The following is a 27,893-nucleotide window of genomic DNA, read 5'->3' on the forward strand; positions in this document are numbered from 1 at the left end:
AGGAGTAAGCCTGTACAAAATCAATGGTTCGTTACTGTTCTGAAGTAAAATAATACATTTCATTCGAATTTAGGGCATTTGTCACATATTTATTGTCACATATTTATTGTCACATATTTATTGTCACTCAAATTTCAAAGAAAAACGAGAGGTCAATATCAGCAATAAAGCAATGGTCAATGTCTATCGCAAAAATACAATCATATGCAACAATTTTTGAATGCAATTTATACTATTAATCTAGGGAGACTTTCTGTCACTTAAGTTCAAGGGATCACAACTTATTAACAGTGAGCGATAACTGATAACTTGTATAAAACTTGGAGTGAGTAAATAAAATAGGCATAAATTAAATTAATGAATAAGTACTAGAAATTTTATTGAGATTAGATCATTTCTTCGATTTGGAGTTTTTTTTTTTTAATCTAGTCATGCATAAAACTAGCCGTCTCTAACTGGCATTGCCTGGTAGTGTTTTACCTGCAATTTGTTTTTGTTATTTTTTAAAGCATGCATTTTTCCTCCCAAATATATATATTATTTGTTTGTTCCAAACAAACACAAATAACTGTGATACTATGGATTGTCCCCCCTCTACACACACAGAGTCAAAACTGCCAGGAAATGAAGTGAGATGGGTGGAATCTATTGAACACCCCAGACGCGATGGCACTCTGACAGTTAACTGTTAATTTGTAGATGGCTAGATAATAAACTGACAAGAAAAAAAAACGCACACACACACACACAGGTGTGACCAGTTTTGGTAGTTGGCTGGAAGTGACTGAGAGAAAATAAAAACAATTTAGGATTTCCGGTCAAGAGTAAATATACTTGTGGGACTGTTTGATTTGAGATCAACAGGAGAATCCAAAAGTCAAAGAACAACAGACAATGCTTAGTCCTGATTTTATCACTTCCCTCCATGAAGGATCACTTATCTTGTGTCATTTTTATCATAGCACAAACACTATTATCAATCTCTAACTCTTTATTGATAAATACAAAAGTATGTTCCCTTTTCTAAGATGACATATGTATTAAAATAATTACAACAAGTATATTATGGAAAGATTAAATAAACACACTGAAACCATCCACCAAAAGAACTGATATTGATTTTTATAGAAATAAATTATTGATGAAAAAATAAAGAATGAAATTTTGATATTTCTCTAAAGTTGTAGAGAATATTTGTAATATTTTCAAATGTAAATGGAGTTTTTTTGTTTTTGCAACCAAAGTTAAAAACCAAAATATTTGCCAAAAAACATTGATTTACAAAATTCTTACAGCAACTGTAAGACAGATTTAAGTATTTTATATCTAAAAACAAAAAAAAGATAAATTTTTTTTAGGAAAATCACTTTTTTTTTCTGCTATCTTCTCAAAAACTGCAAGTATAACTTTTTCAAATATTTATTAACACAACATTCTTAACTTAATCTTATTTTATCAAGTAAATCCACTTTTAGAAATAAACAAGCAGGGAGACCTGACGTTGCCTGGGATTGAATGATGATCAACGAATGTTTCACATTCCCATATTTTATTATCATTAAAATCGGTGAAATTGCCCATTTTCAATCAAATCGATTGATTGCTTGCTCTAGTTGGGGACGTATCATAGTGTAGAAGGAGGAAGCTTCACATGCCTCCCCGCAATGACTTCACATTACATTGTAGTCTACATTGCACTGTAGAAAAACCTACTGTTGATTTTATAAAATTATTTTTATACATAACTAGCGAGGGGTATCCGGCATTGCTCGGGTGTTTGGAGGTGTGTGGGGGGGGGGGGTAAAAAGAAAAAAAAGAAAAAAAGTAAGTATGAGGATCGAACCCGAACCGTTGAGGCAAAGTTGTAAATTAAAGTGTGAAAAAAAAAGACGTGTGAAGTTAACCATTGCCCCACCATGAGATGCTAACGAAAACACGTTTGAATTTATTTAATTTCTTGGATTTAGCAGGTGCCCGTTTTAATAAGTTAATGAGGTCAAGTTTGACTGCGGGATTTCATTTACTGCTGAACGCTTTATTTTTCCCCCAAGATGTTATAGGAAAAAGACTAACCCACATGTGGCGAGTGACAAATGTTGAATATTTATCTTCCCAAAATCGAGCAAATTAAATAGACAGGAGAGCTTCGTTGTTAACTGTGAGATATTACGATTTATATGTGATATAAAAAGTTTTTAAAAGTTGTGACACACAGAAAAAGCGAACACACATACATACATTTTCGCTTTTATATTTATAGGTGGCTTGAATTAAAGTTTAAAATGTAAAAGTCAAGTATCATGCTTCAATTGTGCTCTAAAAAGAAACATTCATTTTGAACGTGTCCCTGTTATATCAAAGAAGCTACTGTTGATTTTATATGTCAGGCCTTTCGATTTGTATGGTAATAAAACTTCTCAAATGCACTTGTGATGTTAGGCTGTGTAAGGGGTTAACTTTGGTTAAAATCGCCTATTCATTCTTTTATCAAATTCTTTCAATTATCAATATTTATCGTAGACATTCCAATACAAAACGATCTAAGAACACTACCAGGCACATAAAATAGCTTTGTGTGAAATTTCATAAAAATCAGCACAGCTGTTTTTGAGTTTATAGGGAACGTATCCACAAGCACACAAAGTTCCTTTTATATCATTTTCTCTCTATATATAAAAAGCAAAATGTGTATGTGTGTGCGTGTGTGTGTTTGTATGTCTCATAAAAACTTCCGACACACGCAATGGATCCTGACTAGATTGGTATCATTTTGAAGCTTGACCCTTCAGACAACAAATAATAAAAATTGGCCAAAAACATTAATTCCTTCAGTTTTCTGCAGGAAGGGGTCGGATTTTCCAATGCCATTTCTGCAAGTCATGTTTTCTTTTCGATTGACTACGCTTAATTTGAACGTTTTCACCTTTTGGTTGTGTCATGGAGCATCAGTAAGACGTCAGATTTTTTTTCACTTTCTTTTCTGGCTTCACGTCACGTGCCTGCCTACTATTACTACTTTTTTTATTTTGATACCTCTCTCCACCCTGGCTGCCCCTCCCCCCGACTGTTGTTTTGATCCCCCCCCCCCATACTACCATTTTTTTTTATCACTTCTCTCCACCAGGGTTCCGTACTATATCACCTACACACGCCTGTTAAAGTTCAGTAACAGAAAATTATTAAATAAAGTTGACTAGAAATCGATTTCAGAGTTGTTCTGGAGAAGGCATTTCGGGCATCCACTACTCCTTCAATATATATTTTTAAAAATATTTTTATTTACTATACTCTGTTTTCATTTTTATTTACTATACTCTGTTTTCATTTTTATTTGCTATAATCTGTTTTCAAGCAAATAATACCGCCATTACCATTTTTTTTTTTTTCACTCCTCTTTCCACCCAGTTTGCCCACGGCTGTTTTGACCCCCCCCCTCACTACCACTTTTTTTTAAACACCTCTCTCCACCCTGACTTACTGTTATTTTAAGCCCCCCTCCCTCTCCACACCTGAGCAACGCTGGGTACCCCCACTAGTCTATTATATAAATCTCAACTGTTGTTTAAATGTATGTATGTATGTATGTTTGTATGTCTGTCTAAAACTTTTCTCAGCAGCATCGGACCGGGTCGAAACCAGTACCGTTTGAAAAGGCAATGTCTTGGTCGAATAATATGTGAAAATGAGAAAAACGGTAAATTATTTGCTATAGAAATTCACATTCGCAATGAGGGAGAGTAGCAAAAAAAAAAAAAAAAAAAAAAAAAAAATCGCTCCTTCATGACAATTTAACCAAATGTGCATGCACAAAAAATGTTCTTTCTTGAATTAGTTTAAATAGAAAAAAAAATGACGTTACTTCATTGAAGTAGTGGTTATAGTGACCGCATTGTTGTCTTAAAGTTGCACGTTTGTGCCGACATATTGGAATTTTTGTTTTTCGATTTTTAAAGTTTTAATATTTAAACATGGTTATTTATGCTATTTTTTCATTCATTTATTATTAATTTTTCCTTTTTTTTTTTTATTTTTCCATATTTTGATTTTTCCTGATCTTTATTTTTCCATCGTGTTTGCTATTTTTTTTGTTGTTTTTGTTTTTTCAATTTTTTAAGAAGTTTTAACATTTAAACTTTGCTTTCGTTCAATTGTCTTATTTTCCATTATTGTTTTGATTCACCCCCCCCACACACACACTTCACCACACCCAGGCAATGCCAGGTACCCCCGTTAGTTTAATATATAAAAGGCAAAATGTGTATGTGTGTGTTTGTATGTTTCACAAAAACTTTTGACACACGTGACGGATCCTCACAAGAATCGGTATCATTTTCAAGCTCAATCCCTTGGACTACAAATATTGAAAAATTGGCCAAAAACATTCATTCGTTCACCCTCAACTGGGCAGTTTTGTACAAGGAAGGGTCGCTTTTTTTACCAACATTTTAGCGAGTCATTGTCACCATTGGATTGACTATGCTTTATTTCAATGCTCTTGACTTCCGGTTGTGCAGCAGAGACATTGGCTAAGACGTCACTTTTTTTTCCTCCTTTGTGTTACAGGTTCGAGCCTGCCTGCTAACACTTTATTTTTAGCAACACCTCTTTCGACCTGTGCTGCCTACTATTGTTTTGATATCTCCTCCTTGCTACACCACCTACACACACCCAGGCAATGCCAGGCACCCCCGCCCCAATAGTAATAGATAAAGATTAATTTACTGTTTCATTTCATTTTTATGCACAAAGTAATTCCTAGCTAAACGCTCATTGTTGCAAAGTAAATTTTTTTTTTTTATTTTGAAAATATGAATTTAGGAAAGTTCAGTAACAGAAAATTATGAAATAAAGTTGACTAGAAATCGATTTCAGGGTTGTTCTGGAGAGGGCATTTTGGGCATCCACCACTCCTTCAATATATATTTTTAAAAATATTTTTATTTACTATACTCTGTTTTCAAGCAAATAATATCGGTATTTCGCCAACCTCTTGTATCTTTTCAAAAATATTTTAATAAAAATTAGTAAATATGATTTCCAACAAAGCAAAAGCTATATATAGCACAATTTATTGGTTTGTAACTTTTTCTTTCAATTTCTCTTTAAATATTCGAGGAAAGAAAATTATTTAAAAGATAATTGAGTAAATTAATGAAACTTCCATTGAACAACATTTTGAAAGATTCTCTTTCCTTTCTCTCTTATTTGTGTCCAAACTTTGGCAACAGAAAAAAGAAAACTATAAAAAGAAAGCCACCAGCTGACTAACTGACCTAGTTTCAGCAGATCTCTTTCAAGCATTTAAGAGCAAGAATAAAGCAAAAAATAATTTTCACTGAACCCCCCTTCTCCACCGATGCACTAATCCCAAGTAAATGAATATTGTTCCATTGTTTGTTGTTTTTACCATAACTCTGTTTGATGATGTAAAGTTTCGAATTGAAACATGCCTAACTTTTTGATTTTTACTTGACAAACAGGCTAATAAGAAATATGATTTTGAATTATCTAAGGACGACCCTTCATTGGTATAAATTATTCTGTTTGCCTGTTTATTTTTTTAATTGGAAAACAATTTTTTCTGCTGTGAATTTGCATTAAGCGTTTAATACTAAAAAAGCCTCTATTTATTCATTTATCTCTCTCTCAAAAAATAGAAATAAAAGAAAGAGAGAGTAAAAAGGACAGACAGAGTAAAAGAGGAGAGAGAGTAAAAGAGGAGAGAGAGCAAAAGGAGAGAGAAAGATAAAAGTAAAGAGAGAGAGAGAGAGAAGGGAAAGAGAGAAAGGAAAGAGAGAGTGAGTAAATAGACAGAGAGAGGAGAGAGAGAGAGAGAGAGAGAGAGAGAGTGAGAATAAAGAAAGGAAGAGAAAGAGGAGAGAGAAAGAAAGAGCAAAAATGTATACAGAAAGAGAGGGAGAACAAAAAAGGACAGAAAGAGAAAGAGAAGGGATAAAAGAACCAGATAGGTACAGATAATTATTACTATAACCTGATTATTTCAATATGCAACATGAAATGAAATTGATAAATATCCACAAGTGTTCAAATTCTGAATAGTTAAATTATTAAAACTAACATTAACATAGTAAGCACTAGTTGATGCTAATCTTGGTGAGCTTTGTAAATAAACAAAAAGATAAAAAGTAATATTAAATAAAATAAAAAAAAGCAGATTTCTAATTGCCATTTCGCTAACTAGTTATAAAAGTCAATAACGCTACTATAACCAACTTTTCATAAGGTTGTAGATAAATCAACTTGCTTTTGTTTAAAAGTTTGATTTCATAGCATTTTATTAGTTTATAGTGATTTTATAAACATCTTTCAGATGGATCTTCCTCTCTCAAAAATGCTGTTGCTCCTAATGGCTTACATGATCATTGCTAATATAAATGGATTCTTACAAAGTTCACTGAACTTCAACAAAAATATATTATTATAAATGATTTTGTTAAAGTAAAATTTAATCAACAACAAATAACAGTTGATCAATTAAATGTCCTTTTTCAAAACCAATATGAGTACATTGACACACATGTTCCAGTCAGATCACTGACGTTAAGCAACGTTGAGCCTGGTCAGTACTAAAATGGGTGACCATTTGGGAATTCCAGGTGCTGTATGTGCTTTCCGCTTACTCGGCATTGTTTCCAGTCAGTCTTGGGCTTCTCCTTGCCACTGGACACAAGTGGAGATTGTGCAACCTTTGCCTTACAATCACACGCACAGCTACCCTTACAGGGGTGTCCATTGTTTCTTGAGACTGAATGGAGGCATCGTATGAAAATATCAGAATGTTTCATTAAATGTCCTGCCGTCATTTTAGGTGGAGATCAGACTCAATTCCCCAAACGGTAGTGATGGGGAGACATTTGTAAAGCCAAGTCAATTCAGGATGGTCACCAGTATAGCACGTCAAGTTGAAGACCTGCACGGTGGGGACTATCATTTCACTCATCTCTACATTGATTGGTTGGGGTAGAAACCTATTGAGAAGGCAAGGGTATTTTGGCTGTCCTATGCAAGTTCTATGCTGATGCTATTATATGGCCAGGGTTTATCATTGATTCTATTACTGCACAAAAATGTAAGATTTTATTAAATTTGTTAAAAAATTTTCTTCTAAATTGATTTTAAATTCTTTTCTAAATGATCTCAGAGACACGGACAAAACACGTAAATATTAATAATATTAATAATGTTAAATTTCATAACCATTTCCACCATATTTTACATTTCGACATTCCCAATTTAATTAATTCAATTCTTCCTAGTTCTGTTTTTTTATCCAACAAGGATGTGAATAGCCAATAAGAAAAAAATTTTTTAAAATCAAGATGCATTTCCCAACTTGCTCTGACCCTCTGTGGGCATATACGCATATGCGAGAGGGCAGAGCAAATAAAACTAAAAATCAACTTGGATGATGACGTGCTAGTGATAAACTCATTTAAAATAATTAAAAAAATGTTTAACAAAATTAAAATCTTGGTAAACAAGAGAAAGACATTGATTGTGCATGAGATGGGAAGAGGACAGGAAGTCATTCTTTAATGAAACAAGAGCCTTGGATCATTTAGAGCCTTTATGACAAGATTAACATTTTCAAAGGGCAGAGTAAATAAAAATAAAAAACAGCTTAAATGATGGCATGCTAATGATAAGTAGTAACATTTACAATAATTTGAAAATTTTAAATTAGTGAAGTATTAATCTTGATAAACAAGAAATTCAAAATTAAGAGAAAAGCAATGTAATGTTTGAAGGATGAGACAGGAAGTCATTCTTTGATGAAACAAAAGTCATCTAACTCTCCTGCCCTCTGCATGAATCATTTCAAGTATTAACCTTCACGGTAAAATTCAGTTTTCAGAGAGTATAGCCATGAGAGGTAAGGTAAGACGATAGAAGGATGAAGAACAGAGCAAAAACAAAACACTGGAAAATAAAGAGAAAAATAAAAATAAAATCTAGCAAAATAGTGATAAAATATAAGGAAATAAAGCTCTAGCATTTTTTGGCAAAACCAGCACGTCCTTATTTTTTCTCAGTAAAGAATTCACATTTGTGGAAGCATCTACTGATAAAAATGGAAATTCCCCTATCCATGAGACTTTAATGTGAAAATCCACTTCTGGATTTAAAATAAAGCTAAATTTCATTAAGAAGCAGAGAACACACATACCTGTATTAATAGCTACTGAGAAAAATAGAAGGCATTACTTTTGGAATACCCTTTTAATAAATCTATCTATCTTATATAATTATAAAACTAAAATCGTTTTGCTTGCTTGCTTACTTTGGTGTTTAAAACGTTCTTCCGGTTCCGGTTTAAGAGTCTAGTTTAGGATCTCCAGTTTCGCGCAAACACTTGATATATACAAACAATATAGGTAAGATTTATTGATTAATAACAATAAGATAATTGTTTAAAAGAAATAAATTTTTAAAAATGATCAATTTACGTGATATAAAAATACATTTTCTTTGCCCAGTATATATTTGTGTGTGATTAAAACATTTCTTCAGTTCTGATTTAAGAATCCAGTTTAGGATCTCTGGTTTTGTACAAACACTTGGTATATACAGACAATATAAGCAAGATTCATTAGCAGCAAATACCGATAAGACAAAAAAAGGTACTTTTGTGTTTAACGACCCGCGCTTAAATAATAATGTTATTATTTAGAAACCTATTATTTAACATGGGGAGGGTAGGATTTTTTGTAACTATTCTGTACTTTCAACCAATACTTTACTAAAAGAAAGAAACTTGAATTTAACTTGAAAATACTATTTAAAAAGTAGCACGGGCTGTTAAATGCAGGACACCTTTTAAAAAGTCGTGAATAAATAAATAAAAAATAATAACAAGGGGGGGGATTGAATTTTTCTCAAAGTGAAAAGTCACAAAAAAATTTTTTTTTTTAAATAATGGTGGTGGGGGGGAGGCTGAAAGAGCCAACATCAAATCGGGGCTGTAAATCGGTTCTGAAAATGATGGATCGATTTACTAGAACATTGTATGTAAAACTGAACCCCCTTCCAAATCTTTAAATATTGATTTTTTTTTTCAATTTTTTTTATAATCTGGTAGCTAAGTGTCCAATAATCTGCAGAAATAGTTGAAAAAAGACAAAAAAAAAAAATTGTATTATTATTTCCTGATATTTTTAAGGTTGTTAGCACACACACACAAAACAACTAGTGTGGACCTGTACAAAGTTAAAAAAATTGATTTAAATATAAATATACAATATATAACTATAATCAGATTTATAACCATATTTACTGCTTTTAATAGAGCTCCTGTGGATTCTGATGATTTATTTACTCAAAAAATATTTTCTCTTCAAAGAGAGGTGGAGGTAGAAACTTGGTTTTAATAGTGCTTTTAGTAGGACCTCCTTAATTTTAATTAGTGCTTGCAGTAGTGCTCTGGAGGCTTCCTGAGTTTTATTTTTTTCACTCATCATTTAAAAAAATGTTTTCTCAAGACAATGAAAGACAATATAATCTCAAAATCACTTTTTATTTTGAACATCTTTCATCTTACCCTTTAAGAGCCAACAGGTAGACTAGTACTATTTAAAAAATAGCGTTGGTCGTTAAATGCAAAGGCAGACCAAACTTTTCTTTAAGTGAAAAGATGAAAAAAAAAAAAAAAAAAAAAAAAAAAAAAAAGAAGAAAAAATAAAAATGGTGAGGGCGGACACTGAAGGTGCCAACAACAAATCAGGGCTGTAAATCGGTTCTGAAAATGATGGATCGATTTACTAGAACATTGTATGTAAAACTGAACCCCCTTCCAAATCTTTAAATATTGATTTTTTTTTTCAATTTTTTTTATAATCTGGTAGCTAAGTGTCCAATAATCTGCAGAAATAGTTGAAAAAAGACAAAAAAAAATTGTATTATTATTTCCTGATATTTTTAAGGTTGTTAGCACACACACACACACACACACACAAAACAACTAGTGTGGACCTGTACAATGAACCCCCCCCCCTTGTATTTATTTATTTTTATTTTTTTTAACAGATTACACCCCTCTTATATAAAGGATTTTTCATTTAATCTAAATGATGTTAAAACCTTTATTATCCAATGTACTCCATATTGTTTTCACTGGTTGCCATGTATGTTTTCATGCGTATTGTGTATTGTTTTCTCTGGTCACCATGTTTGTTTTTGCATGCACATGCATTCAAATTTTGCATGTTCATACAATAATTCTGTATACTCACTATTCAATAGCTAGCTATAACATATACTGACCCAACGGGTCACTGGTAGTCTAGTATATATATATTCGAGGGGTTAAAGAAGTAATGAAGGATTCTTTAAATGTAGACTTATAAAGATGCACGAAGCTCAACAAACTTATTTATTTCTCTACTGACTTGACAAATTAATTCATCCAGTATATTGTTTTCTTTAATTGAAATATATAAGAATGCAAAGAAAGAAATTCATTTTTTTTAGAAATAGGTTTTGTTCCATAAAAGAAAATTAAACGAAGAATATTTTGATGAAAAATGTATTTAAAAATGGTTTAAACAATTAAAGGATTATTTTTATTAGTATTTTTATGATATAAAATAATTTGTTTCAATTCATTAAAGCCATTTGTCACCTTATGTAATGTCAAGTATTATCAATTAAAAAAAAAAAATGAAAGAAAAACCACCACACTAACAGGTTATTATTACTTGATTTCAAATCACAAATATTTTCCATTTTTTCATTCAAGGAAAAAAGTGTAAACATGTTTTATTTTTTTTTATTATTTCCGATCAGTAATATATCTCCATCCGGGGAGTAGCAGATGAACCCTACTAGTACTTGCTGAAAATAAAGATAACAAAAAAGTTTTTGTTTTATAATTTTCAATGGCAAATCCCATGATCATCATGTAATGAAGGTTTGCATTACTTGTATCATCTTGGATGTTATTCTCACAATATTTTAGTCCATATAACTTCTGACCTTATTTAAGTGCATCTTTTTTTTTTTTTCATAGGAATCACCACTTATCAAGGCCCAGAGGCCACTCGAAGATAAGGGTTAACAAGTGTATAGTAGTCAATGGAACAATATCGTAGTAATCGTTAGCAGTATTATTATAATTTGGCAAATTGGATTACTTAAGGGTCTGTTAACAAAAGAATTTGTTTACCTTAGACTTGAAGACAACCAAATTATAGTCAGCTGGAAAGCAGGCAAATGGAAGAGAGTTCCACAAGCATGCAGTTCTAAGAAAGAAGCTTTGTTCATGGAATCTACGTTTTGGTTTAGGCACAGATAAAGAGTGGGGGAAATTATTGACAGTGGTTACAACTAGACGGGTGTTTTTTGTGAAAGTTTGGCGAGGGGGGAGGATTATAGATTGGAGCTCAGACAAGCACTTGCCATGAAAATAATGATAAACAGAGACAGGCTCGCAATGTCTCTCTGTGGGAAAGAGGTTGCAGGGAAGAGAAAAGGACATCCCCCACTATGTTAGGAAGTCTATTTTAAAGTCAAGGCAGGATAAAGTCTTTTTAGCAGCTCCTGCCATAATGTGGCAACAGTATTCCATCTTTGGATGTACCTGGCTCTTATACAGGTAGAGAATGGCATCAGTAGTGAAATATCTTCTGGGGCGATAGAACGATCCCACCATTTTCCCAGTGGCCCAGGCAATAGACTTGATATATGTGTTCGATTTCAGATCAGGAGTAAAGGTCAAACCCAGGAGCTTGTCAAAACATGAAGCCTCCCTAAGATGAGAGCCATCCATTTCAATTGATGCTAGATGAGGATCAGAGCGTTGATGATGTAAAGATAAGAGTTTGGTTTTAGATGCATTAAAAGTAACCAGCCACCTCTTTCTCCATTGTACCATGTGCTCAAGATCAAAGGAGAGAAAATCAGAGAGAATTTGGTCATTTACAGTCTGTGATGCGTTATCATAGATGGTAGTGTTGTCAGCATAAATGTCTACAAATAATCTTAGGATGTGATTTGGAAGATCATTGATGTAAATCAGGAAGAGAGTTGGGGCCAGGATAGACCCTTGAGAGACTCCAGCATTAATACTGTGAGCTTCTGATTTCTGTCCATCAACCACTAATAATTGAGAAGATATTTTCAGCTATCAAAGGTCTTTTGTGCATCTTGTTAAAATCTCAAATCTTTTTGTTGGACTCAGGAATCAGTATGAAATTTTGAACAGAACCATTTAGTTAATCCATGTATGTAACTTGCTCTCGTTCAGTCAGCCATGACCAAGTAGAAGTATTAATTTGTAATTGTAGTACACTTACCACTTTAATTGAAGATTAAACCCTCAACCTCTAGAAAATTGTTATTTAGGACTCATTATTACTTACAAATTGTATTAACATATTAATATAATAATAGTACATATTATAATACATATTAATATAATATATATTGATATAAAAAATACATATTATACATATAAATATAATACATATTATAAATATTATATTATTATATTAATACAATAATACATTTTATAATACATATTAATATAATAATACCTATAAAAATACATATTAATATAATACATATTATAATAGATATTGATATAATAATACATAATACATATTATAATACATATTGATATAATAATACATAATATATATTATAATACATATTAATATAATGATACATAATATATATTATACTACATATTAATATAATACATATTGATATAATAATACATAATATATATTATAATACATATTAATATAAAAATACATATTATAATACATATAAATATAATAATAATACATATAAATATAATACTAATACATATAATACATATTAATATAATACATATTAATATAATAATACATATTATAATGCATATTAATATAATAATACATATTATAATACATATTAATATAATAATACATATTATAATGCATATTAATATAATAATGCATATCATAATACATATTAATATAATAATAAATATAAATTTTAATCTAATAATAAAAATTATAATACCTATTAATATAATAATACATATGCATATTAATATAATACATATTAATATAATAACACATTAATATAAGAATACATATTATAATACATATTAATATCATAATATAACACATATTAATATAATAATACATATTAATATAATACATAATATATATTATAATACATATAAATATAATAATACATAATATAATACATAATATAATACATATTAATATAATAATACATAATATATATTAATATAATACATATTAATATAATACATATAACGTATATTAATAATACATAATATAATAATACATATACATATTAATATAATAATACATATTATAATACATATTAATATAATAATACATATTATAATAATACATATAATACATATTAATATACTACATATAATAGTACATATTAATATACATATACATATTAATATAATAATATATATTATAATAAATATTAATATAATAATACATTATAATACATATTAATATAATAATACATATAATACATATTAATATAATACATATTAATATAATAATACATATTATAATACATATTAATATAATACATATTATAATACATATTAATATAATAATACATATTATAATACATATTAATATAATAATACATATAATACATTAATATGTTAATACATTAATATAATAATACATATAATACATTAATATTTTAATACATTAATATAATAATACATATTATAATACATTAATATTTTAATACATTAATATAATAATACATATTATAATACATTAATATTTTAATACATTAATATAATAATACATATTATAATACATTAATATTTTAATACATTAATATAATAATACATATTATAATACATTAATATTTTAATACATTAATATAATAATACATATAATACATTAATATTTTAATACATTAATATAATAATACATATTATAATACATTAATATTTTAATACATTAATATAATAATACATATTATAATACATTAATATTTTAAAACATTAATATAATAATACATATTATAATACATTAATATTTTAATACATTAATATAATAATACATATTAATATAATAATGCATATAATACATATTAATATAATATATATAATACATATTAATGATAATACATATTATAATACATATTAATATAATAATTCTACATATTATAATACATATTAATATAATAACACATTAATATAATACATATAATAATACATATTATAATAATAATAATAATAATAATAATAATAGATATTATAATATGATAATAATAAATATTATCAATCTTCAATCCAAAAAAATTTGGAAATATTATATTAAATCTGTACGGAACCAAGTTAATACAAAAATGGTAATAACTCAGTACATTTTCCATTTCGTAAACATATATTTTGAGTTTTAACGACTATGGTTTGTTGGAAAAAGAACAAAACCCTTCTTTTTCACCATTTACCAATAAGAGCCATTATCAGGACACCTAAAGAATGTCGGACATTAAATTGTAACATAGTGCAGATACGCATATGCAAATGCATGCAAAATGATGTCACTAGTAGGAAAAAATAAAGGCTTTAAACAGAAGATCACATTAGAGATAAGGATAACGTTTAAGATCACGTTAGAGATGTGAATGATGCTTGAGAAGACAATCATGTGAGGGGCATGACAATGACAATGAGACAGTGTACAACAAAAAAGAGTTGAAGTTCTTTTCTATTCTTGATCTGCTTTGTGACTGAGATTACAATGTGTTGGTTCCCGAACAATGTTACAACATCAGCCGAAATGATATGACAATAGCACCCAAGATGAGAACAAGAGGTCAAATAATCCAAATTACAAATGCTAATCTAAAAAATCCTGAAACGATATAATGAAAGTTTTGTTATACAAAGATGTTTATCATGTGATGGATTTTTTATCTTTCGTGTGGGAAGTGTTACATGTGTGATTGAATGCATGCATATGTTGAAACAAAAATTTATGCGACAAAGATTTTATTAATCAAACCAAAAATCAAGCAGGTCCAATATTAAGGAAAAAATCGTCTATATAAATAAAACAGTCGGTATGTGTGTATACCTGTGTGTGTCTATCTTTGTGAAAATATTTAACTGATGAACTCTTAAGATAGTCGTTACATAACATTGAAATTAACAGGAAATAGTGATCATACACCTGGGATGGTTTATAATGAGTAAAAATCTTTGTTTGGATGAATGAATAATGCGTACAGACATATATTGCCAAGTTAAAAAGCAAAATGTTCATTTCAACTTGCCGACATATTTTTACTTTATTCTGAGCATGCCCAGATTCAATTAATTTCTTCAAGTTGTTTGATATTTCATTTCTTACTATCTACATCAGCTAGAGCGCTAAATGTTTTGGCTCCGATTCTAGCTGATGGCACCCAAGTTATTTTTTTAACTTTTTACATCACTACTATAGACTAGGGACAATATCCAATAGAAAATTGTCTTTGTAATAATAAATACAAAATTTGCCTGAATTAAAAATATATTTAAGCATATTTTATAACCTAGCAAGGCTGTCCACCATGCCGCACTAGTTAAAAATAAAATTATGAAAAGTATTTTATTAAAACCACGATAGCAAAATGAAAAACGATAGTAAATGAAATTATATATTGTGATAAAATAGTAAAGAAAAAAATATATTTCGATTATTTACCCTAAACAAGGCATGTTGATACTGAAGTATGAGAGGTTACTGTGATAGGGACCAGATTTATAGAGGAAAAACTTGGGTATACAGGGTGGAACAATAAATCTGTCGTCCAAAAGAAAACAAAACTACAGCTTTATTTTAAAACTTTTATTGAAAAAATCAATTCAGGTAACTTGATTATGTAGTAGAGCTGACATCTATTCAATGTAGCTGCATTTAGCCTCAATTGCTACCTTGATACGGATCCAGAACAAGCACTGGCAAGAATTTGGCAAATACTCAGCGGATGGCAGTGATCAGCCGGGCTTTAGTGTTGTGGGAGGTCATGTTGGTGATGTTCTCGACGTATGACCAAACGAAGTAGTCCAACGGTTTCAGGTTGGCATGGATAGGAGGGGCAGTGAGAGAAAAGTACAAAGTGGTAGCACTCCTTCTGAAGCCAAGCCTGGATCTCTTTGGACTTGTGAACCAGCGCTGTCCTGTTGCCACACCTAGTGTCTGCCAACAGGCACCTAATTGCATCAGGGGATCACCACACTCTTCAGCACATCCAGGTACACTTTCGTATTGACTTTCAAGCCAACTTCGAAGAGGTGGCATGATGTGGCCCTCACTTGAAACCACACCAAAGACCATAGCTGTGGCTGGAAACTTTGTTGAGCTGTACCCTCAAGTGTTGAACTTTCTGGATTTGCATTTTGAGGGTGCTGGCAATGCTGGTCCTGTTGTCATAACTTGGACTGGTAGAGAGCATGAGTTGTACAGCGGCGCATCTCTAATCTCGTTCGTTGAACATTGTGTCACTTTCAGACATGATAAAAGACTCCTATTGCTCCTGGGATTTGTACAGTGTACAACTTATTACATTTGATTATTAAATTATATTTGATTGTTATGTAAGAAGCCAAAATAAAATTGCTAAAAAAATATACATGTAAAAAAAATTTTTTTTATTTTTATTTATTTTTTTACTTTAATGGTTAATTGTAGGCATAGACCGATTCATACCATCCAAAAAATTCCAACAAAAACCTAATAGCCAGGCATGGTTCTCCCCAGAATGTGCTGCTGCCATTGCGCACAGAAATCACTTTTTCCATAGCTACCAACGTAATAGATGTACTGAGACTAAAGCTGTTTTCAGGACTGCCAGCAACCACTGTAAAAAAGTAATAAAAAATGCAAGAGAGCTATATGCTCAGTCCGTCAAATCCAAAGTAGCTGAACAGCGGCTTGGTTCCCACCAGTTTTGGCAAATAGCAAACAGGATCCTGAACAGAAGCGTGCATTCTATTCCAACCATCATCAATAGACCTGAGGCCATCTCGTCAGCATCAGACAAGGCCAGACTATTTGCCAAGAACTTTGTAGCTAACTCTACCCTCTGCGACAAAGGTCATCAACTCCCCGTATTTCCTCCTACAACAGACAACACACTATTCAACATACAAATATCTGTGCGTAAGGTTGCCAAACTAATCAAGAACCTTGATTCCAGTAAAGCAACTGGCCCTGATGGCATTCCAATTATAGTGTTGAAAAAGCTTCAACCAGAACTTGCCCCCATACTTAAAAAACTGTTTAAGCGTTGCCTTAAGGAGAAGTGCTTCCCAACACCCTGGAAAACCTCATCGGTATGCCCTGTATTTAAGAATTCAAGTGATAAGTGATCTCCCTCTCAGTACACATCAATAAGTCTCCTGTGTGTCATGAGTAAGTTGCTGGAATCCATATTAAATAAAGAAGTAGTCAACCACCTCAGCAGAAATAACCTCCTTACTGACATGCAATATGGTTTCCGTTCTTCTAGATCTACAGTTGATGCGCTAACAGTTATTATTATTATTAGTGAATCTCTCGACAAAGGCTTCCTTTCTTGGGTAATTGCTCTTGACATATCAAAGGCCTTTGATAAAGTATGGCATAAGGGCCTACTTCACAAGATTTCCAGCTACAATATAACTGGAAATGTTTTCTCAATAATTAAATCATTTCTCTCTGATAGGCTCATAAGAGTAGTGGTTGATGAGCAGCAATCAGAGGCCCACAGTATTAATACGCGAGTCCCTGAGGGGTCCATCCTGGGCCCAACTCTTCCTGGTCTACATCAATGATCTCCCAAAACACATACCTAAATCATTCGTTGACATCTATGCTAATGACACGACCATCTATGGCAACACATCAAAGGCCGTAAATGACAAAGCTCTCTCTGATTCTCTCCCCTCTAATCTTTAGTGTGTGGTACAGTGGGGAAAGATGTGGCTGGTTACTTTTAATGCATCTAAAACGAAGCTCCTATCTTTACATCATCAACGCTCTGTTCCTCATCTAGCATCAATTGAAATGGATGGCTCTCGTCTTGGGGAGGCTTCATGTTTTGACAAGCTCTTGGGTTTGACTTTTACTCCTGATCTGAAATGGAACACGTATATCAAGCCTGTGCCGCTGGGAAAATGATGGGATCCTTCTACCGCTCCAGAAGATATCTCACTACTGATGCAATTCTCTAGCTGTATAAAAGCCAAGTATGTCCAAGGATCGAGTACTGCTGCCACATCTGGGCTGGAGCTTCTAAAAACAGCCTATCCTGCCTTGAAAAAGTACAAAATAGACTTTGTGGCTTAGTGCCCCTTTCTCTTTCCTGCAACCTCTTTCCCACAGAAAAGATGTTGCGAGCCTATCTTTGTTTTATCGTTATTTCCATGGCAAGTGCTCATCCGAATTCCAATCTCTGGTTCCCCCCTCGACAATCTTTCATGTAAACACCCGTCTAGCTAAAACCACTGTCAGTAATTTCCCCCACTCTTTATCAGTGCCTAAATCAAAACATAGATTCCATGAACAAAGTTTCTTTCTGAGAAGTGCATGCCTGTGGAATTCTCTTCCATTTACCTGTTTCCCATCTGACTACAACTTGGATGTCTTCAAGTCCAACATAAACAAATTCCGGATTAATCCCCCCCTTAAGTAAGACACTTTATGGAATCTACCAATTATTACTACGATATTATCCCATTGATTATTGTACACACAATAACCCTTATCCTCGAGTGGCTTCTGGGCCTTGATAAGTGCTGATAATGGAATAATAGTTTAAGGGCACAGTGAAATGAGTTTCAGCATTTTTCCCAAACATTTATTTATTTTACTTAAAATTATGTTTTCGTAAAGACAAAAAAACATTAAATAAAATACTTACACTAGTTCAACTAGTTAGATCATACTTGCAAAACGGTGATTAGAATGTAGTCATTTTGAAGAAAAACATAACAATAATATTCATGTAGAACAGTTGAGATAGCAGGGTCAGTCCGCAGGGGAAGGCCAAGAAAAACATGGAAAGAAGTGATAAGGATGGACTTGGGAGAAAGTGGCATCAATAAAGAGCTGTCCAAAGATGGGAAATTTCTAAAAGCCGTTCAACACATGTTCACATTTAAAATGAACATTAAACCAATGATGATGATCGTTAGAGTAGAGTTATCTTCCTTGATGTCTAGTTGGATATTATTGCTGGCCATATTGCAGTCCATCCAAAATGACGTTTTATTCAGTTTCACATGTACAATTCAGCTTCCTAATAAATAACTTATTTAATGAGTTTTTTTCTTTGTAAAACCTGGTTTTAAAAAAAAAAATAGTTTTTGTGGAGTAAAATGGCAAAACTTATTTCATAACGTTTAATTAGTAAACTATCTCTCTCCGTTGTAATACAAGATTGCTTTCATGTATAAATCTAAACAGAAAATGAACAGGTCTTGGCTATTTAAGACTATAAAACCTAAAAAAGACTTCCTCTAACCTTATCCGGCTTCCCTCATAAGCCAGGATGCACCAACAAAGCTCCCTGTTTAGTACTGATTATTAGCCGTGATATTTCCAACAAAAAAATAAGATAAACTCACGTTATTGTTTTTCTCTGAAGATGAAGGTGAATTATTATTCGAAATAGATTCATTTCCAGCTGCCATGGACGATAATATAGCGGCAACAAATGTTGATTCCTGATTTGTTAGTCCAGTAGTGGTTGCAGTTGTCGGTTGGATATTGGTTGTCATATCTGCAAAATCAAACAAATACAAAGTTTTAAAAAAAAAAATCCAAGAATTAAATTCTTAGGAGTAGCTGGCTCTTCTTATGCCAGCCATGACCGAGTAGAAGTCTTCTATATTATATTTCTCGTAGTCTGTCCATTCTACTTTTTCTCGGAAATTACTGGACTGATCTGGCTAAACTTTTGTATGGACTTTTGTTACGATAAAATGCAGCAAACTAAGTATTATTATATTCGTTTGATGCATAGTAATAGGGATTAGTCACCACAATACCACATTTACTTTTTTTTGCACAAAGCACTCATTTTAAGTCAACACGCTATAACTTTTGTCTGTTTTACTGTTCTAAAAAGTCTAGTAATTAATAATTGTATTCCCAAATAAAAATAAATTGCAGATTACATCATCTGAAACATTGTGAAAATAACACCAAGACGAGAACAGTAGTTCAAATAATCAAAAGTTGTTTCTATTTTTTTCACTTTTTAGGGGTGGGCCCTAAAAAGTGAAAAAATTTCAATTACACTGGCTATAAAGTAAGTGTCTATTTTACTTAGAACAAATAATAGAGAAGTGTACTTCTTGTTTTTTAAATTATATAAAATTGAACTGTTATTTGAATGTTTTACTCTTCACGGCCATGTTCCATTTATCATTTTTATATTTTTAACTGATCTTAGATGTAACTCTGCTCTTGTAGGAAGACAAATAAATGGCAACGTGCATCTACAAGATTTATTATCGGTTTTGTTTTGATTTTTTTTTTTATTTATTTGCCTCCCCACGAGGGCAAAGTTAGACACAAGGTCAGTTTTTAATGTGGGGGGAAACCAGCTCCCCAAAAAGGGGCACTTTTTTTAGTAACAAAAATAAAAAATGTATCAGTCATTAACTGAGACCAAAAAAGTGTAGTGCACCATCACTTTGATCTTGGCTCAAAGGCCAAGACAAAAGACTCATTTTTGTGAATTACAGCCAAATATGATTTTATTTTTCTAAAATGAAGACGAATGAATTTAACGTTTGCTTGTTTAGATTTTATTTTGCCATTTGGCTAATGGTGTAAAGTTTTAAAAGCCACGTAATACTTTTGTGGCGCGGAAGAGGAATGCCTATTGCCACCTGGAATTCTTTTTATTATTAAGCGTTATTTTTTCATCCTTCTACTAAATACATATAATTTATTTACCTTAACAGAAAAACGGGAAATAAAAAGGAAAGGGTATTATGTAGATTAACACACTCAGCTAAACAAGATCTCCTCATCCCAGGAAAAATTAGATTCTACTTTTTTCATTTCATTACTGATGAATTAGATAAAAATAAATTAAAAAAAAAAAATTTTAGAATAGGGACCAGTTTCTTATACATTTAACATAAAATGATTCTCCACTTCAGGCCATTCTAGCATTTGAGGGCAGTTAATATATATATATATATATATATAGGTTCGAGGGGTTCAAATGTCGGTACTAATGAAAACAATGAGGTTGTTAAATAGTGTTCAAGAAAAATGGGAAAGAATCTTTCCCATTTTTTTGGCGTCGAGAGGTTCTAGGTCGCCTGAGGAAGTCTCTTTGACTGAAACAGATGGCTATTTGTAGCGACCATATGTAACTGTTTACCCTCAAATAATAATATACATATATATATATATATATATATATATGTACATTTTTGGGGTAGGTGTAAATAAGACCAGGCTTGACATATAGATGTCAAACTAATAAAAAAAAATCTATATAATTTTTATAAAATACCAATCTCCAAATTATATATATAACAATTTGCATAAAAGCAGATTATTAATTTATAAATTAGTTATTTAAGTGAAGCTAATATTGTGACTTTTAACAACACTGGAAAAACCTGAATTTTGTGTGTTTATAAAGCTTTGCTTTCTGATGGGAAAAATATTGTCCAAGCCACATAATGGTTTAATATGTGCTATTCAGACTCTGCCGTGTTGAAACCATGATTAAGATGTAGTATACTGGCTTCAAATGCATCATACACATACAAATAATGCTGAATGCTCAAGTCACCTAAATTTGGTAATTATCCTGAAAAAAAAAAAAGAGAAAAGAAAAATGTTCAGACCAATCATAAATTGATGTTGCATAAGATAGCAGAGATGTTGCATAAGACAGCAGTGTATTCATTTTTGCATGAACATTTGTCAATGCGAAAAAGTTGGTGCCACATTTGTATCAGTTTCAATTCAAAAATGAGTTTTTGTTTCAGTATGTAACACAATGGATGAAACTTGAATCTGCCACTTCACTTTGAAGTTGAACCTGGAAACAGCTAAATGGACAGTAGCAGGTAAAAGCCATTCAAAGCAACCATAGATGCAAACATCAGCAGGTAAGGTTTTGGTCTACATACTTTGCAATACACAAAGTATTTTGTTCATCAATTACCTTGAGAAAGGAATAAACATTCTATAGCATTATTGGTGTGTTTAAAAGAAGAAATTATCATATAATGGCAACAAATAAAGAAACTGTTTGCAAAATCAATTTACACATCACAAATTAATCACAAAACTACATGAATTACACTTTGAATTACTTCCACACTCATTCTCTTCTTCAAATCTGGTGGCCAACAACTACTGACTGTTTGCAGACCTTAGAAGAATATTCCAGAAAAAAGAGATTTAATTCCAGTTAAAAAGCGATATTAGAAGCTTAGTTTAATTTGGGATATAAAGGCAAATTGCTTTACAAAAAAAGGCACAAAATTGCTAGAGAAGCATTAGAATCAGTGTTATGTTGATGCATAAAATGTTTGCCTTTATGTCTTGTCAACCTGATGAGTTCAGTGTGGCGTCGGATTTTACTTGATGTGATACCTTGATGTTGTATGTGTAACTATTCAAAAATCAAACGAATTCAGTTAATAATTTTCACCATGCGGTCAAAACTGATTTTCAACTGATCTGTATATCTTTATTAGCTGTACTTTTGTTAAATTTTCGATTTGAGGCGATAATCGATGCTTCACATGAAATAAAATTTGGTTGCAAGTTGAATTTGTTGGGTTTACAAGATTTAACAGCACAAATATAAATAAGTGTTTTAAAATATTTTAAAGCACACAAAAAATATCCAGGTAGGTAAAAAATAATTTTTATTGTTCAGTAACAGTTATTTGTTTTTATTCTCCCCCCACCCCCAACTTTTCTTGAAAATCGCCAGGGTTTTTTGTTCTTTTTTTTTTTTCTATTTATTGTTTACAGATTATTTCATGCTTAAATACCGTCCTGTGCTGCAACTGAATGAACGAAACCTATGATATACATTCACGTTAGACCCTCTACATAATCACACCGATGTTTACTCAGGAATATCCCGACGATCGCCTTTCGCATTATGTTCTGCAGTCCTGAACGTGCTGCCTCAGAATTGTGTGAATGAACATGTATCATGTCACATTTTCAGAGTTTTGCATTGGCTAACTATCGTGATGTTTCTATTGCGAATACGTAGCAGTCAACAAAGGACTTTTTGTATTAATAAAACTGTCATTAACGTTTTTTTTTTTTTTTTAAGTTTAACATATTCGAAACTGATATAGAGTAATACTCTATATCAGTTTCGAATAATGTTTTGATTGTATTACTTTTACTGTGTAATACTCAGTATTACACAGTAAAACTGTAATACTCAGTATTACACAGTAAAAGTAATACAATCAAAACATTATTTCGAATTATTTAATCAAGTAAAAATTCTATTTTTAACTTGATTACTGAATTTTAAAAAGTTATTCTAACAAATTACTTAAATTAACAAAAATATCGTAAAAACTGAATTTAACTCAAAAATACTTTGAAAAAAAAAAGTAAAAACTTTTTAAATTTAGTAATCAATTAAAAAAAAGGGTAAATTTTACTTGATGAAATAATTCGAAATAAGAAAAATGATTTTTGTTTTGATATAATTATTTTTAGTGTGCAATAATTTATATTAGCTCGAAATAGGTTAAACTTTAAAAAAAAATGTTAATGACCGTTTTGCGTTTTGGTAGAAAAAAGAAAGAAAAAAGAAGTCTACTGATGTCAGCCCACTACTACGAATTCGGAATAGGGGCATGTGAGCGAGAAAGTAGAATCAGGGAGACAAACAGCACATGGGAATCATGAATATAGCTATATTGAAATCTAGAATTAAATAAGTGAACAATAAAAGGATTTTTTTTAATCCAATAAAAAATATAAACAAGTCTAGCTTTCTCATGTAAAATTGAACGCACGCTTTTATTCATTATGGTTGTATCCTCGAAAGCTAATCTAATACTTATGCAGAATACGGACCGCACTAAAATAATACGGTTATTGTTTAGAAAGACATTCTTACCATGAGGAGGGGATGTTTTGTAACTATTCTGTACTGTCACCTAGCAACTTAATAAACAAAAATACTGTAAAAATTGCATTTAACTTGAAAATCCTATTTATTAATAATAATACAGGCAGATTCGTATATTCTGCAGTTCTGCATAAGTACCGTTAATTACAAGGAACGCTTAATCTTTCTCGTGTCTGTATCTCTCGCCTATACGTAACTTTGATAAATACATCATAAAATCGAATGTTTATTAAAATAAAAAATAATAGGGAAACTCAAAAGATGTTTTAATCATTCTAAAAACAATGGGATGTATTTTTCTTTCACTCGTTTCGGATGTATTGTAAGAAACGGAACCAGGTTTATCACCTCTGCCTGCAACAATCCAACAAGCATGAAAGTGTGTCTCGTCGATACGTAACTTTGATAAATACACTGAACTATTTTTATTCGCTATTAAACGAAAAATTATTGAAATAAATACAAGAGAAGAAGAGAAAACTTTTTCTTCAGTACAGTACGAGAGTCTAAACCATTGTTAAAATAGTTGTTCGTCCCCTATTGGTTTCTGAACTTGTGCACTTTCCAGTTCTAAGAGGTCCACCTTTCCGGTCTTTTTATTTTTAACCTGAAATGCTAACAAGGTTGCCCAGACAGCTTTTGCAGGTTGGTGTTCTCCAGGTTGATGATGACTCTTCAAATTTCACTTTCCGACCCTTGTGTCACATCATCCCACCGTGGGAATGAGATATTACACTTTTTTCTTTAATAGAAACAATATTTTTATTTTTAAATATTTTTTTCCAGTGTTCCAGTTCCACCGGCGGAGCACTGTGAGCACACAGTACCGATGGGTCTAAGACCTAGCAGAAATAAATTAGTTACTACACGTGAACGATGAGGATGGCTTTTAACGCGTGCGTTATTCGTTTGTGATGCTCTGTTATGAAATTCTTCAAGTATGGAATAAAAGATTTTATACGGTTTTCTGAATTCAGTTTATTTTTAATAAAGATTTACTTAAAGTATATAAACTATTGAACCGATCCGCATTTTCTTGTATTGTTTTTAACATATTTTGCGAAGGAAATGATAATTACCCCCCCCCCAATCCGGAAGAAAAATGGGTTTAGTTACCTACACGGTTGTAAAACCCAGTCTTCTGTGTGCACTTTTTATTACGTTGTGTTTATTAAATTACGACTTTTAAAAGATGAACTTTTTACAAAAGTTGGTGCAAGTAAAAACTGAAACCTAAATCGAAACACACTGACTTATTACAAAAAAATAAAAAATTAAAAAATAAATAAATAAATAATATTGATTTCAATCAATTTGCAACATTAGTTTTTTTTTCCTACATGAAAATCGATTTTCTACTAATCTAGCAGTTTTTAGTAAAAATTACTATTACTTAAAAGAAAATAAAAGTGAAGAATTAATTAAACAATTTATTTTGCTTAACCTACTCATTTGTGATCTATTTGCGTTATAAAATGTGATTTTTGGTACTTGCGGGTAACGGAAATGTATCGTGCGTGGTATTATTATACAAACACCGTGACAGCGTTAGGGTTTAGGGTTAGGGTTAATTCGCTGTCACGGTGTTTGTATAAATTTACCTATTATAGTATTTAAGTTTTACGGTATCTTTTGCTTATTAAATTGTTAGGTGAAAGTACAGAATAGTTACAAAACACTCATGTTAAGAATGGTTTTCTAATAACGTTATCATTTCATCACGATACTTTCTAAGCAATTTAATTTGCCGGAAAATACTAAAGTAATCCGCGTTCAGCGATTACATAACTAAATTATTTTAATAACAATTTACGGCTGATTGCTTTAAACTTTGTTTTAAATATTTTTAACGCAAATAGCTCACAAATTAGTCCATAAAACAAAATGAGTCCTTTTTAAAAAATTCCCAGACTTTATTTTGTTTAAATATAATCGATGTTGGTAAAAGTAACGACACTCTTTCTTTTACAATGTAAGAAATTCTAAGAATCTAATATTTAAGACATAAGCATTTTCAGAAATGTATAACTTCTTAGTATAATTAAAACCGGGCCAGGAAATAGAAATAAGTATTTTCTTTTTTCTAAATGATAATAGTCCATAAAAAATATCAACATTTTGTGTGCATATGTATTCATTAATTAAAAGTTTAACTGGCAAGATATAATGAAACTGAAACTTAGAACCAATTTAGGTCTCTATATTTTTTAAGTTACAGAGGCAGAAAAATTTACCAAAACAAACATTATGTATTTTAATATCTATAAAATATACACATGACAAGGACTAGGTTGATGTTTATTTTTATAATTCGGTTGTATAAAATTTGAAGACTATCGGTCATTCATTAATTTCATGATTATTTTAAACAAAGGTGACCCGTTCTCTAAGAGCTTGTTAAGAATGCCGTGATTTGTCGAACATGTAGCATTCTTTTTATTTTTTTTTTTTTAAAGGGTTTTCTTTCTTTACGGGTTTCCTAACATTTGTTAACGTTTTCCTTTCTAAATCAGGTCTACATCCCTCCTTTAAATTGTTAATAACGGATACCTTTTTAAAGTGACCAACCTATTGTTTATCGTATTCTTTTGTTAGCGATGTTGTTTTTAAACATGTGTCGCTAACATTTGTAACAGCTGCCTTTAAATAACACACAAAGCAAAACAAAATATTTAATATCTTTCTTTTCCTTAAAAATTCCCATCCTATTTGTAAGTTTGTTTTCGTCTCAAAATAAAATCCACTCACTTAACAGAGTTGCCTTATTACTTTGGACTTTAAATCTTTCTGCTAGGTTTATTTTAGGATTTCTTCATAGATCAAAATATTTTTCGACTTTTTTTTTTAATTATTAAACCAACTGAGCAAATTTATCTTTGAACTAGAATTTAAAGTGTAGTGTCCGTTCTGTTTTCAATCAAAGGAACTTTACTCAAGGTATTTTTATCCCATCCAGGGTGCCCCAGTTGGGGAGCTGAATACTCCCCGTCACCTAAAACGACATTGTGTATAACTTTACCCTCGTGGGGAGGCGAGTAAATGGGAATTTAACTAAGAACATTTAATTAGTTCTTTTATCGCCATATAATTTTTCGAATTATGATTTCTTTCACACCTAACTCTTTGTTTAGAACCACTTTATAAATACTTGCCTGTGTTCTTGTTTTGTTTTTATTTTTTTTTGTTGTTGTGTTGTGTGTTTGTATTAATCACAAGTCTTTAATCCTTGTCGCTCTTTATTTTGTGTTCACGTTTTCCCCCTCTTTTTTTTTTTTGTTTGTTTTGTATTTTTTTAAACACACTCTGGTCTTTTTCTTCTTCTTCCGTTGTAACGCTTCGTTAGTGGTGATGATCTCTTTTTTTCACAGTCATTGCTTTTGCTTCCTCTACCATTTACTTTCTTTTTTTTTTTTTTTTCTCCCTTTTTTCGTGTCTGTGTGTCTGTCTCTTTCCAAAATATATAAACACTAGCAGATTTAGGGCTGCTTTTTCGGTGACTCACTTGATAACAATGCAAGCGTGCAGTGCCCTCCTTTCTCTTTATATACTGGCTGACTCACCGATCAACCAATCAAAACGCAAGATTTAGGATAGTTGACGAGCTGGATACCGGAAGTGACGTCATACAAATAATTGAATGCCATCAGAACAATCAATTAAACTTTCCCCTCTCAACTCTATTATCTGTACAACATTTTGTTATTAAATATTTTTTGTTTTAAAGTGTTTTAATTACAATTTTAATTGTCATC

General features: G+C 31.2%; 1 protein-coding gene and 1 long non-coding RNA gene across 4 annotated transcripts in view; one reads left to right on the forward strand and one right to left on the reverse strand.

The window, feature by feature from the left end:
* LOC145268175 (uncharacterized) overlaps positions 1–25,106 on the forward strand; it is a 29,830-nt gene extending 4,724 nt beyond the window's left edge. Inside the window, exons 2-3 of the long non-coding RNA XR_013864858.1 lie at positions 22,010–22,132; positions 24,928–25,106. This is a non-coding gene — a long non-coding RNA (uncharacterized LOC145268175). The remainder of the gene's footprint in view (positions 1–22,009; positions 22,133–24,927) is intronic.
* The window catches only part of LOC145268174 (uncharacterized), a 96,354-nt gene extending 68,664 nt beyond the window's left edge, over positions 1–27,690 (reverse strand). For 2 of the 3 annotated variants that reach the window (XM_080123390.1, XM_080123386.1), the window contains exons 1-2: positions 27,294–27,690; positions 19,616–19,770 (exon numbers count right to left, since the gene is read on the reverse strand). In XM_080123390.1, the coding sequence (XP_079979516.1) occupies positions 19,616–19,768 (153 nt within the window). In that variant the 5' untranslated portion in view covers positions 19,769–19,770; positions 27,294–27,690. The remainder of the gene's footprint in view (positions 1–19,615; positions 19,771–27,293) is intronic. The other variant, XM_080123387.1, reaches the window with a different exon arrangement.
* Positions 27,691–27,893: the final 203 nt, after the last annotated feature.

This window comes from Euprymna scolopes, chromosome 43 (assembly GCF_053919585.1).
Source record: "Euprymna scolopes isolate OS-2025 chromosome 43, ASM5391958v1, whole genome shotgun sequence".
In the NCBI taxonomy this organism is placed as follows: Eukaryota; Metazoa; Mollusca; class Cephalopoda; order Sepiida; family Sepiolidae; genus Euprymna; species Euprymna scolopes.